Source organism: Helobdella robusta (genome assembly GCF_000326865.2).
Source record: "Helobdella robusta unplaced genomic scaffold HELROscaffold_3, whole genome shotgun sequence".
NCBI lineage: Eukaryota > Metazoa > Annelida > Clitellata > Rhynchobdellida > Glossiphoniidae > Helobdella > Helobdella robusta.
This window is the reverse complement of record NW_008704501.1, coordinates 8,412,809-8,425,901: the sequence shown is the minus strand read 5'-3', so window position 1 is coordinate 8,425,901 and position 13,093 is coordinate 8,412,809. Positions and strand designations below refer to the sequence as shown.

The 13,093-nt window shown below is 33.5% G+C and overlaps 4 protein-coding genes across 4 annotated transcripts; 3 read left to right on the top strand and 1 right to left on the bottom strand.

Annotated features, from left to right (window-relative positions):
- Positions 1–191: 191 nt before the first annotated feature.
- Positions 192–2,180, top strand: HELRODRAFT_161929 (hypothetical protein; the record flags this gene model as incomplete). Its single annotated transcript, XM_009021800.1, has 7 exons — positions 192–315; positions 376–594; positions 721–818; positions 886–1,022; positions 1,126–1,256; positions 1,353–1,687; positions 1,860–2,180. 7 exons carry the CDS (start codon positions 192–194, stop codon positions 2,178–2,180), a joined length of 1,365 nt encoding a protein of 454 aa, XP_009020048.1.
- A 469-nt stretch (positions 2,181–2,649) lies between these two features.
- Positions 2,650–4,047, top strand: HELRODRAFT_65555 (hypothetical protein; the record flags this gene model as incomplete). Its single annotated transcript, XM_009021799.1, has 2 exons — positions 2,650–3,002; positions 3,045–4,047. 2 exons carry the CDS (start codon positions 2,650–2,652, stop codon positions 4,045–4,047), a joined length of 1,356 nt encoding a protein of 451 aa, XP_009020047.1.
- Positions 4,048–4,504: 457 nt separating this feature from the next.
- Positions 4,505–6,450, top strand: HELRODRAFT_188786 (hypothetical protein). Its single transcript, XM_009021798.1, has 3 exons — positions 4,505–5,013; positions 5,131–5,242; positions 5,414–6,450. Exons 1-3 carry the CDS (start codon positions 4,759–4,761, stop codon positions 6,184–6,186), a joined length of 1,140 nt encoding a protein of 379 aa, XP_009020046.1. The 5' UTR covers positions 4,505–4,758; the 3' UTR covers positions 6,187–6,450.
- A 1,729-nt stretch (positions 6,451–8,179) lies between these two features.
- HELRODRAFT_65315 (hypothetical protein) lies at positions 8,180–9,178 on the bottom strand (the record flags this gene model as incomplete). Its single annotated transcript, XM_009021797.1, has 3 exons — positions 8,180–8,379; positions 8,712–8,820; positions 9,125–9,178. Coding segments are annotated over 3 exons (363 nt in total), but the record flags the coding sequence as incomplete, so codon positions are not given.
- Positions 9,179–13,093: the final 3,915 nt, after the last annotated feature.

Here is a 13,093-nt window from a genome sequence, read left to right as displayed (position 1 = left end):
ATAACTTTTACCGTTTTACAATCGTACGTGTCACGAATGTAATGTTCGTTCAAAGTCGAATGCTTTTAATTCCATTGTTCTTTCTATGTTTCATCCGAGCGATAATTGAAACGCATGAAAAAAAAATTGTTTAAAAATTCGTTCTGGTTTTCACTTGAAAAAAAGAAAAGTTTTGAAATTCGTTTTGAAAAATGAAGCTGACGAATTGTCTGTACCGACAAAATTATAGATGGCTCTTCAAAACTATGTGGAAGTTCCAAAAATCCAAAATGAATGACGGCTTCCTGAACAAACCTCTCTATCTTGATAAAGCGGGTAAGTTTAAGTTACTGACTTTAATAGTTTACTTATCTGCACGCACCATACATTTGATAGCTAGTGACCGCTTTATAAGTTGTGTCATATTTCATTTGCAAGGTATACCCATAGTAAAAGGTTCCGAATTGTGGAAGGAACATCTCCCAGTTTTCCCAAAATGGCAGCCGTCTGTAGCAGACGACATTCAGTTTAAACCGTTGCCCACCATTAAAGATCATCCAGATTATCATGAAACCCCTGCTCATGAATTTAATACTGATTGCCAATTAGTTGAAGGTTGTGTCATTAGAAATCTATAAATAAGTATACCTAAACTGCTAAGCATGAATTAGTTAATGTTCTGTTTGCTTGTTTTAAAAATCTGCTAGAATTAATTCCCACTATTTAACAACTACTGTCCAGGTGAAAAACAGGCACTAATATTAACAAAATCACAGCCTCTTTATCAACTACCTCAGTCAGTTCAAAGGTTAATAGGGCTTGTAGATGTACCAGATCAGGTGGTTCGGTGATTGATTTCTTATAAAAATTTTCAATTAAAAAACAACTTTTCAATTATTTACTTAGGATGAATTAATGCAGCGAGTGATAATGCAAGCAAATAGGTTGGAACCAACAAAAGATAAACTGCCCAGAAGACATAACCCTGACTTGCCTATTTGGAAATTTAAAGCTGAATATGGTATACCTGATTATAAGATTGCGTAAGTGGTATTTTTTGGTTCAATGAAGCATTTGTTAAGGTTAAAGAATTCAAATTTTATTATGACTATTATTATCATTTATTTATTTTAAATAATTTTATAGGGTTCTTACAGTGCAAAACATGTTGAAGATTTGTATGTCTCTGGTTGGTTGTCATCCTGATCTGCTTACATCTCGAAGGATGTTTTCTGATATCGAGCTTTCCACATTTTACCATTATAACAGTAAATATGGTTTTAATATAATTGCCATTGTTGTTAAATATTGTTGTTTTAATAGCTTTTCCAGCAATGATTAGTATCAATAATTTGTTGTTTAACTTTCTACAGGTGATACCGATATATTCATAAAAGGTAACACAGATGCGATGATATATGCATCTAAAAGATTGGATCCCTTTGTTGGTCCAGATGTTATTGATCAATCTATTTCCTTCAATCTTCCTTCAATTTATCCACTAAGTCCTACCATTGATTTGAAGAATCAGCATGTTTGGAAATATGAAAATTTGTTGGGTTATAAAGGTTTGGGTCCATTCAGGCATCCTCATCCTCATCTAATGTTTCTATGTTATGATGATCTTTGGTCCTCCAGTCAGCATAATGCTAAGGGTCTTATGTTTTCATTTGGTTATGCCTGCGCTCTTGCTAAGAATATCTATGGAGTGAGTAACTTTTTTTAAAATTTTAAAATTAGTTAGTTCAATATCAACAATTGTTTAATAACAATTTAAGTGTTGATAAAGGGCTACACTGTTTGAAGTTATTTCAAAGTGATTTGTTAATTTTTTTATCAGTGATAAATTTTGAGATATAGTTTTAATGTCTTTTTCTCAGGATGACATCAAACAACTTCCACAGCCCATATCAACGCAATGTGTAGTGACCAACGGTCGATCATTCAATTTTGTATGTTTCCAACTTAACACACTGGACTTTGAGGAGTCACCCGTGAAAAATTTAGTCTGGTTCGATTCAGATAACATGCTCTTTGATAAGATTATACCGAAAAGAGCCATGTTGAGGCATACAAAGTATGAAAATTATTCACCAGAAGTTCTCAAAAAGGTGATTGCCATGTTTATAAATGGGGCTGACATAAAAATAGATATGACGGCTAAGAGCGCTGATGTGAACCGAACTGTCTCAGCGGCTTAGTTTTATGTGATTAATTTTATTGCCGTTAATTTTAATGCTGATTTTACAAATTTTCTTTAATAATTTTTGTTTAATCCTTTGGTCGCTTACCTGTTGTGCTACGCGTTTGCATATTTATCTTTAGTATCTTTTTTACGATATGCGTCTGCCTGTTCACTTCTATATAATATAATCAACAAGGCCTTAGATGCATTTGCTCCTTTGCTATCCTGCAGGCGATGAACAAAAAATCATGAGTTACTAAAGAAATTTTAAACATGTCACGGCAACAGAATAAATTGTTTAAAAAATACATCGTCGACCCCACCGTAACATAGGTGGGCTTATTTAAGATGTTAGATCTTGACAGACCTATCAATATAAAAATAATTAATTATTGAAGTCTATGGCAAGTGTTGCGTTTTCAATGTTATGATAGCGATATTAGAGTGTTTATTGTAAACTTCGCAACATAAATAAACGATAAAGCATGTCTTCTAAAACTTTACTGATCCGGCATGTACCAAGTAAATTTACTAGCAATGATTGTTCCGATTTATTTCAGCGGTTTGGTGCTAAGAAAGTTCGTTACATGGGCAAGGAAGGTAAGATGAAACACACAGCTTTTGCCTTGTTTGACAGTGAAAGTGAAGCAAAGATTGCCATGAACCACCTACACCAACTAAAACTTTTAGACAGAAGATTGGTCGTTGAATACTCTGATAAGGAATTCGTTGAAGACTTGAACTTGCCTGCACAAAAACTTCTTGATGAATTCAAAAGGAATGACACCCAAGTTGTTGAACCCTCTTTGGGTCAACAAATTGACTCTCAACTGGCCGAGTGTCGGCGTAAAATATCAAGAGAGATCAACAGCATATCAAGTTATTTCAACTTCGAATACCCAATCAATCCTAATTTGAGATATTCGTATCCTAAACCGACAGTTACAATATTAACTAACATTGCAAATGCGCTAGCATCTGTTCCGAAATTTTACACTCAAGTGTTACACCTGATGAATAAAATGAACTTGCCGGCTCCGTTTGGTAATTTGACTATAACCCCTCCGATTGTTGATGATTCCAATGTCAGGTTAAATGTTACTGAACGATTATCCGACGAATCAGAGATTGATAGCGACAGTGAACTTACTTCAAATTCAAGGTCGACTAAAAAAAGAAAAAGTTTGGCAGAACAAGATGATTTGACGCGCAAAAAGTTGAAACTTCAGCTTGCAATGGAAGCCCAAATGCAAACGTTAGGTACAATTCATGCAAAAACTGCAACAACGAAAGTTTCTACTGAAGAAGTATTTGAAGAAACTGACAAAATTAACAAGTCTAAAAAGATAGGCTTCAAAATAACAAACGAAGACGTCGGAAACGTAGCTTCCACTGCAAACAGTCAGTCTACTGAAACAGTCTTACCCACAACAGAAGGTTTCGGTAAAATAGTGCCAACTGTTAACCAAGTTCCAAAAGTTATTGAAGTGCAAGATATTGAATGGGGTGTCGACGATTTTATACCAAAAGACGAAATTATGAAAAACCGATTAGAGGAAAATGAATTCCACACATTAAACGTTTTCAAAAATTACAATCCTGGTGAAAAATCTTCTAGACTTTATTTGAAAAACCTTGCAAAATCGGTAACCGAACGAGACTTACATTTGATATTTGGCGGTTTCGTGAACTGGTCGAGTCAGGAAGAGAGGATAATGTACGACATTCGTTTGATGAAGGAGGGAAGAATGAAAGGACAGGCTTTTATTACGTTCCCGTCTGATTTTCAAGCTGAGCAAGCTCTCAAGTCCATTAACGGCTACCGAATTTTCGGTAAACCGGTGGCTATTTATTTTGCTCGTTCAGCTAAGCCGAAACACTGATTTATATGACTTTTTGTTAAGAATTTTTCGATTTTTTGTCAATTATCTGTACATATTTACACGTTTTTGTTTCATTTCAGGATTTGTACATAAGTAGTAATTAAACTATATAAACGGGCGTTGTTATTGTTTAAACCACTAATTTAATCACAAATAAATTGCAAATAACTTTTTAAGTGTTGACGTATTGCTATGCGGCGTATTGCCTTAGTTAGATGAATCGATATTTTGTACGTATGTAGGTTATACGAGTAAATACCGTTATGATAAAATTGTTACATTCTGTTTCACAAACATAAAAATCGTCTCGTGTGCAGTTGTTGAGTTTAGATGGCGACTTTTTTCTTTTCTTTTTTTCTTTCATCATTTTTATGATCTACCACGCTTTGTTTGAACGCTTGTGTGTGTGTATTGTATTCTATTGTACTGTATGTAGGTACAGGTGTGTTTGTTAAATATAAACAAGCAAACACGTTAGAATCGTTATCGTTTATTGCAAATAAATAAGAGACGAAGGGAACAAAATAAAGGATAGTGAGCGAGAGAAAGGTTACTCGCTCTGTATATAAATAGATAGATGAACAGATGTCTAAGCAATAATAATCCCGCTCGATATATTCAATAAATATGTACACTTAACGGCTTGCCTGTATATGTTTTGAGGAGAAATATCTATAATTAATTAATTTAATTATTTACATCTAATAAAACATGATTATTCACCCTATATTAAACTGCACGAGTATTGTGACAATGGACTCGAAAGGGTTCTCGAACTATCGAAACGTCTGCGTCAATGCGACGATGCCCACTCGTGGGCACGGCATCGGAGCCGGTTTTTACGTCATTATCGTTATCGTCTTCTATGGTACATCCGTCATGTTCTTAATCGCATCTCACATCAAAAGGAAACACAAAAAGATCTTGGAAGATAGACAAATAAATAGCTATCTCAAAGAATTTCAGGTTAGAGATTTTGCTTTTAAAATTAATATTCTAATGATTTTATGGTCGTGGTAATGTCGAAGCGTTGTCGAATTTATTGATGTTCCGGTAATTATTTCGATACCGATTTCCACGCAGATAGTACGTGAGACATCATCGAAAGATAGTTACAGAACGTTGAAGAGGAACATGATTGCCTATCTTATAGGGATTGGATTGTACGGAGGACAGAGTAACACCGGGCATTCAAGTGATTAGTTTCTATTGAAAAATTTCATTCGTTTATAATTTATTGACGACACATTATATTACGTTTTTGAACTAAACAACATAAATAGACACTGCACGAGAATTACTTAACTGACTGGATAAATTTTTGTTCCATTGACAAGCGATCGTACACACCTCCATTCACATCCAGCAATTTACAGATGTCTGAGCAAAACATTGCTACCAATAACGGCCATTGCTCTGTCCCCAACCGGCAGCATAACAAGTTTGCTGAGCAGAAGGAACAGTCTGGAGTCGAATGGACAGGTTGCTCACAATCGCAGTGGTCTTCAAAGCATCGTAGAATGTGACGAACTTTTGAACGGTCCAGATTCTCCTAGAGACCAAAAAGATCTCAAATGTCAAACACTCACAAATGAAAATTTACATCTCACGAATAAAAATTACCTCCATCAAGGAAAACAAACAAACATTTTGAGAATCGACAAAGAAACAGATACTGCAACGCAAAAACAGAGAAGTGAGATGGTAAAGTTTAAAGAGCATGAGAAACTATCAGCAGTTAACTTCACTACGAAGCAACAGCCACCTCATCCTCTCCCTACTATCGAATTGAACAGACACCTCATACCAAACCGTCCCTCAATCACCACTCTGAGAAACGCCACGCAAGGACTGATTCGTACCCAGGTGACAGCAGGGCAACAAACCTGGCATCCTCCTCCCTCACAGCCTGCCAGGACATTCCAACGTTCAAACTCATCACGCCCCACCATTAGAAGGGAATATTACGACGTGCAACAAAACAGACGAACTTCTTATGCGTGCAGCTCACCTTCTCAACACCAGCAGGGACGGTACGTCGGCATTCAATCGATTGCGAATACCACCGGACTTGTCGGTAATACGAGTCGGAAAAGTTTGAGCGCGGAAAAGCACGTAGAACAGATATCGAGCGTCTGACACACAGATGGTTGTCGGTTTCATGGACAGAAAATTAGATATTATTTAAAAAACCTTTCACATGTTTACCTACCATCACAGCGACTTTTTTACTCATTTCTTATTCTAATTTCAATTTTATTCCTTCAAACTAGGTGGGATCATTTTTAACACATCATACTTTTCATTTTCAGGACATAAACATTCATGTGTATAATACTTTTCTTCGGTCAATTCTTAACTTTTTTCTACGGAGCAATAGAAAACTTGTTCACAAATTAAAAAGGTCATCATCTTCTAATAACTTCAAAAGAGTAACCATTACAATTAATAATTACAAAGACGACAAAACCAAAAATTAACAGAAAAATACGTTTTTCCAAATTTGACTAATAAAAACAAAATGTAGATACAGAAAGTTTTGGCAGAACAGACACAGAAAACCAAACAACACACAATTACCAAACAACCATGCAAACCATTTTTACATCAAGATACAAAAAACATACACAACACACACGAACGCAAATAAAAAATGCAATCAGTTCTCTATCAAAATTCACTTTATACATCCAAGAATAGAATTTATGATTTTAAGAGCAATAGTCATTGCAATGGAAAATCCCACACCAACCAACCAACACAAACTTACGAATCGCCACTTTAAACATATCAGATAGAATAGCAAACAAATTTACTTGGAAATGGGGGATTTCCAAAAAATGTGAATCATTAAATTTTTATTATTGTCAATAAATGGATGAACAATTCATATCATCGTCATCCAACGGACGAACGAAAGAACAAATCCATATTATTATTATTATTATTGTCATTAATTGGTCTATCAAAATTATCCAATTATATATATATATATATATATATATATATATATATATATATATATATATATATATATTATATTTAATGATTTCCAAATAAAAATTAGTTCAGAAACATTCAAGAGTCTAAGGATGATGATGATTGGATAGCTGGTGATGATGACGAAGTGAACTCCTCATTCGATGCTGTTGAAAAGTGAAATTAAATTTTGAAATAATAATAATAATAATAACAATAATAATAGCAGAAATAATTTACACAAGCGCAACACAAAAACCATCCAAGAAAAATTATTTAATTACGACGAAAAACTAAGATACTACGAATAATATCAACACTATCCTTATAACAATTAAATACCAACGAATAAATTATGCAAATGGGGAAAACAGCCCAATAGTGATATGAATAAATTGTGCAAATTAGATGAGGTAGAAAGAGCCAGTACGTACCTTCAGTGTCAGGGTAAGGGGCACTGCTGCTGTCATCATTTGAATCATCTCCAGGTACAGCTGATTCTCCTCCTTCCAGTCTGGCAGTGGTGACGGTGAATAATTTTGAATAAATAATAATAAATATGAATAAATTATATACAATTAAACATCAGAAAACAACACGTACACACACACACGTACACACACTAACACATGCATTACAAACCAAATATTACAAAAAAAAACAAATTTCAGTAAAAAACAAAAATGAACATATGCATGCAAATACTCTCTTCTTTCTCTCTCTCTCTCTCTCTCTCTCACACACACACACACAACACATACACACAAACGAAACCAACCTAGATTTTTTACTAGCGCAGATCTCCGACTCATTTTCATATCCAAGCCTCTTCCTACTGCAGCAGCTATTATTGTTACTGTTAGTCAACGACTGTGACGATGGCGACGCCGACGATGAAGTGGCAGAGGCTGACGACGATGAAGATGGAGAGGATGATGAGTGAGATAGTCGCTTGCTACTGTCGTCTGCTTTTTTTTCGCTGCCGGCCAAGGTTTTTAAACGATGCATTCTCGAGGTTATAGCAGAGAATAGGTGTTCCGTGTCATTGGGGTTTGCCTAAAATTAGGGAAAAATTATGACTATTAAGTAAGTCATCATTAACACACACACACACACACATCACATACACACACACATGAAATAAGCAAGTTATTTATATATATACACACACACACGCGCGCAAACACACACATACACAATCAAGAGAACTAACAGTGATAAGGTATATCTTGATGCCCTCCTCTGCATCCACGGCGCTAATCTTAATACTCTTCTGGCTGGCTCTATCCAATAGCATGCCGGACCAAAGTTTGATGTTCAGTATAACACGCAGACTACCCTGGGCTCTCATAACTGCATGTGTGTGTTTGTATGAACGTGTGTGTGTGTATGTATGAATGATTATACCAATAGATGAAGAAACTGACAAACAAACACACAACATCAAAATTTCAATAACTATTTTCAGATTATGTTGCTGTATGAGTATGAGTGTGTATGATGTACGTGTGTGTGTGAATGTGTATGTATGTATTGTATATATATATGCATGAATGAATGAATAAATGAACGAATGAACTAATAAATACACACAGCAGACATCTTTATTCAACATAACCAACCAAGCCGGGATTGGCAATAATTCTTATCCAAATTGACAACATTCACGTAGTTGCTATCGGCACTATTTCTATCACTGCTGTCAATCATCATGTCATTGAGTCGTAGTAGGCCACGCCCCCTCTCAAGCCAGTTTTGCGTCTCTTTGTCGAAGAGGTAGAGCTTGGCATTGAGCTGTTTGTTGCCAGGTTAGTTAGGCAATTAGTGGAATGAATGAATGAATGACAAATATATGAATGACAAATAAATGAATGAACATTTTCAATTTCGAAAGATCAACCAACCATTCATCAAATTAAATATTACAAATAACTTATAGATGAAATTATTAAAATAATTCACCAATCTAGTCTAACGCTCGACAATAATGCGTTAAACACATTACATTTATATTACTTAGGAATAAAGAGCTATAATTAAATAGCAAACTGGCCAGCTTTGGGCCCCACGTCCGCCATATTCACTATTTTTCACTAACCTGTAGAATATTGAATTCATTTTCTTCCCCCGTCAGAACGTTCACTTCCTTCAGTTCTGGCTTGATATCTTTGGCCTGCTGCTGTTTGGCAGCTGACTCAACTAGCGAAATATTGGCAGACGATGTCACTGCATCTGTAATATTTGAAATCAATTTCAACTTATTAGGCTTACTGTTAATGGGACAGATTTATAATGAGCGGTCAATAATAATTAAATGATAAGAACAAACAAACAAAATCAACAACAAACAAACACACAAACATACAAACACAAACAAACAACCATTATCGCCATCCTCCTCATCATCTTCACACTCTGCCACTCCTACCCCTTCATCACCACCATCATTATTACTAGCACTACATTCGTGACTGTTACTGCTAGCAGCTGTAACGATAGTATTGACGACTCGATCAGCCAGGTTACTGCCAAAGATAAAGCTAGAAGCACTACCACTACCGCCACAGCCGCTACCACTCCCACCACTGAAGCTACCACCACTATTATTGTTAACACTGGTAAAGGTATTGTTATAAGTATTAGTTATAGTAGTGTTGTTGAATGAGAGTAGTGATGATGATGATGTTATTGTTGTTGATGATGATGATGTTGGTAAGGCTCCATTTGTTATTGTTGCTGTTGATGATGACAAACGCTGCTCCTCTGAGTCCCTTTTCTGCAATCACAATTAAGAAATTGTATTTATAATAATAATTATCATCATTATAATCCAGTCAACAATCATCATAGTCATCACACAAACATTCAAAAGACACACAGTAAGATGACAGACAGACAGACAGACAGACAGACAGAAAGAGAGAGAGAGAAAGAGAGAAAAAAAAGAAAGAGAGAAGACGACATTAGGAAAATGATAATCCTCACACACCGATACACACACAAACAAACAAATACATACACACACACGCACACATACAAACGAACTTACATTTACTACAACATCATTTTCATCAGAATGATGATGAGGGAGGATAAAATTTGCTGCCTTGCCATTGCTATAATTAATTAATTGATTAATTAACTAATTAATTATTTAATCCATTTATTTATTATTATCTATAAATAATAATAATTACAATAATGACTATCACACACACACACACGCGCGCACACACATACACATACATACAAAAAAATAAAAAAACAGACATCTCATATTACAAACAAAAAGTTAAATAATTACATCCAGCTTTCCATAGATTATGAAATTTGAAAAATTCAACGGGAGAGAAAATACTTTTAAAAAATAACAACAAAAACAAAAATAGATAGATAAAATAAATAATTATAAACATAAAATCGAAAATGAAGCGAAAAATATATAACGAACCTCGTTATCTCGCAAGAAGTACCCATAGTACTAGTATCAGTACTGTTAGCAATGTTACAACAATCACCATCTTTAGCAGTTGAAGTGGCAGTAGTAGTAACATCAGATAATACTACATTAGTGTTATTTTCATTATTATTAGCAGTAGTAGCTAGGGCTGTAGTAGTAGCAGTAGTAGTAGAAGTAGCTGTAACTTTTTCATTTTTATTCTGATCGTGGTTGATTTCAATGTGGCTACTGCAGTTACTGCCATAGTCGTTCAAGGTAGTAGTAGTAGTACCATCAGTAGTAGTAGTGATGGTACTGCACGTCAGTTTGAAAGGTTTCTCTGGAATTTTATATATGTGGGTATATGTGTTTGTATGTTTGTTTGTAAACACATTTGCGGGTCTATTTAGTTGTGTATATATATATATATATATATATATTTAAGTATGTGCAATAAAATATAAATAAACAATTAAACGAACCAGTTAAAGGGCAGAAAAGCTTCGGGGGCTCCAACTTGAAAGTGCTGGCCAGGTGGGGTGCTGGCAGAGTAGGCTCTGTTTATCAGACAGGGAGTGAAAACAATTATTTATAATTATTAATTATTATTATAATAATGAAGTTAATTATTACTATACTAACTGGAATTATAGATTGTAATTATAAATTAGAGAGAGCCTGATATCAAAGTGTAAAAAAGAACGATGTGTAAATAAAATTTTCAAAGAAATAGTTGGAAAATTTACTATACATGTAAAAATAATATTATTTCATATTATTTATAATTATTGATTATTATTATTTATAATTATTAATTATGAATCTAGTAATTTTAAAATATTTTCTTACCTTTGATTAAAGACACTTGGTGTTGCAAGGGTGAAGGTCTCAGGAATAATTTATTCGAAGAACTTTTATTGGCTGCTATAAATAAATTTATAAAAAAAAAATTATGACAACTGATATTTTTATTTGAATCAGTATATTAAAATATTTGCTAAAAATCTAGAGTTGATTAATTGAATTTAAACAAAAATAGTTAAAATTTATTATAATTATAAATTGTTACATAGTGATCCAATAGCGAATGGATTGTAAGCATTGGTGTTAGGCTGGGACCTAAAATAACCTGTTAATTTAATGTAAATCTATTTATAGAAAGTACAATAAATATAATATTATAACAATTATATTATATCAAAAATAATATCTATATAATTATATAAATATTAATTTTTACAGTTCTTCTAAAAATTAATGATTTTCTGGAATGCACTTATTTCAAACATTTAATTAAAGCTTTTAAGTTATAATAATTAAAGCAAAAGTTTATAATAAAATTTATATAAGAGTTCACTTTTAAACATATAATAAATAAGATCAAAATTATGCAAATGTTGAAAGTTAAAAGGAAAAATCTATGAGACCCTGATGCTGTTGATGTTGAATGTCGACGGAACAATAATTATTAGGCGAGAACGTACTGGCTTTCAACAGAGAACAGTTTGGCTGCCTTGTGGGTGGAGTTGGCTGTTTTTCAGCGTCTTCCATATTTTTATCTTTGTTAATTAAAAAAAATAATTGACAAATGTGTCAAAATTTTGATCATTTGCTTTTATTAAGTAAATAAAGTACAGAGATATTTAAGAATTTATCAATTACGAATTACAAATCATTACTGATAACAGATTAGTATGCCCATTACACACTAGAGATAAATAGTGATTAGGGATTAATTAGTTAGTATGCGCACATTTTCAAAAAAAAACTAAAAAAAATAGATAAACGTTAAACCGAGTATACGATCGGTCAAAATTTTAGACAAATATAATTTGAAAAAATAAAATTTGAAGGTATAAAATTTCAAAATAACCTGCATCCTTATCGGCCATGTTTTACGTTGTGTTACGTTAACTAAGTTTTATGAATTGTAACAAAAAACCTATATATATATATATATATATATATATAGGTTTAAGACTGTCAATGTATATAGAACCAAAAATATAGATATTTTTTAATATTTTCGTTACGCTAACAATCTGCCTTCCTTTTTAATATATCACTAATAAAATAAATAAAACAATATTACAATTTTTTCGATTTTCATATACACGTTGATAATTCCGGACAGCATTCGACATTGTTATATATAAATCTAGTAACAAACAATTAGCTTAATTTACTTTATCAGCGCCACATTCTAAGAAAATCGAACTATAGTAATACATAATGATTACTGTTCAAGGTACTAAACAGCAAAACCGTCAAGATTTCTAATACCATATTATACATTTTCATGGTCAAAAGATTGAGTACTACTTGGATCTGCTATCTAGTGATAAACTCTCAGCTTAATTCATCATATCAGCTCTACATTCCCAAAAATATAAGAATTTTATACTTAGTACTTTATAATGGCAACTACTTGTATCTAAAAATGATAAATATTCCTGTCTGCGTTTTACTGACATTGCTAACAACGGGAAGAGCCATGGTTTCTCCGGCCCGCTAGGTCCGCCACTGCTACTACCTCTACTGCTGCTGCTATTACTACTACTACTACTACTACTACTACTACTACTACTACTACTACTACTACTACTACTACTACTACTACTACTACTA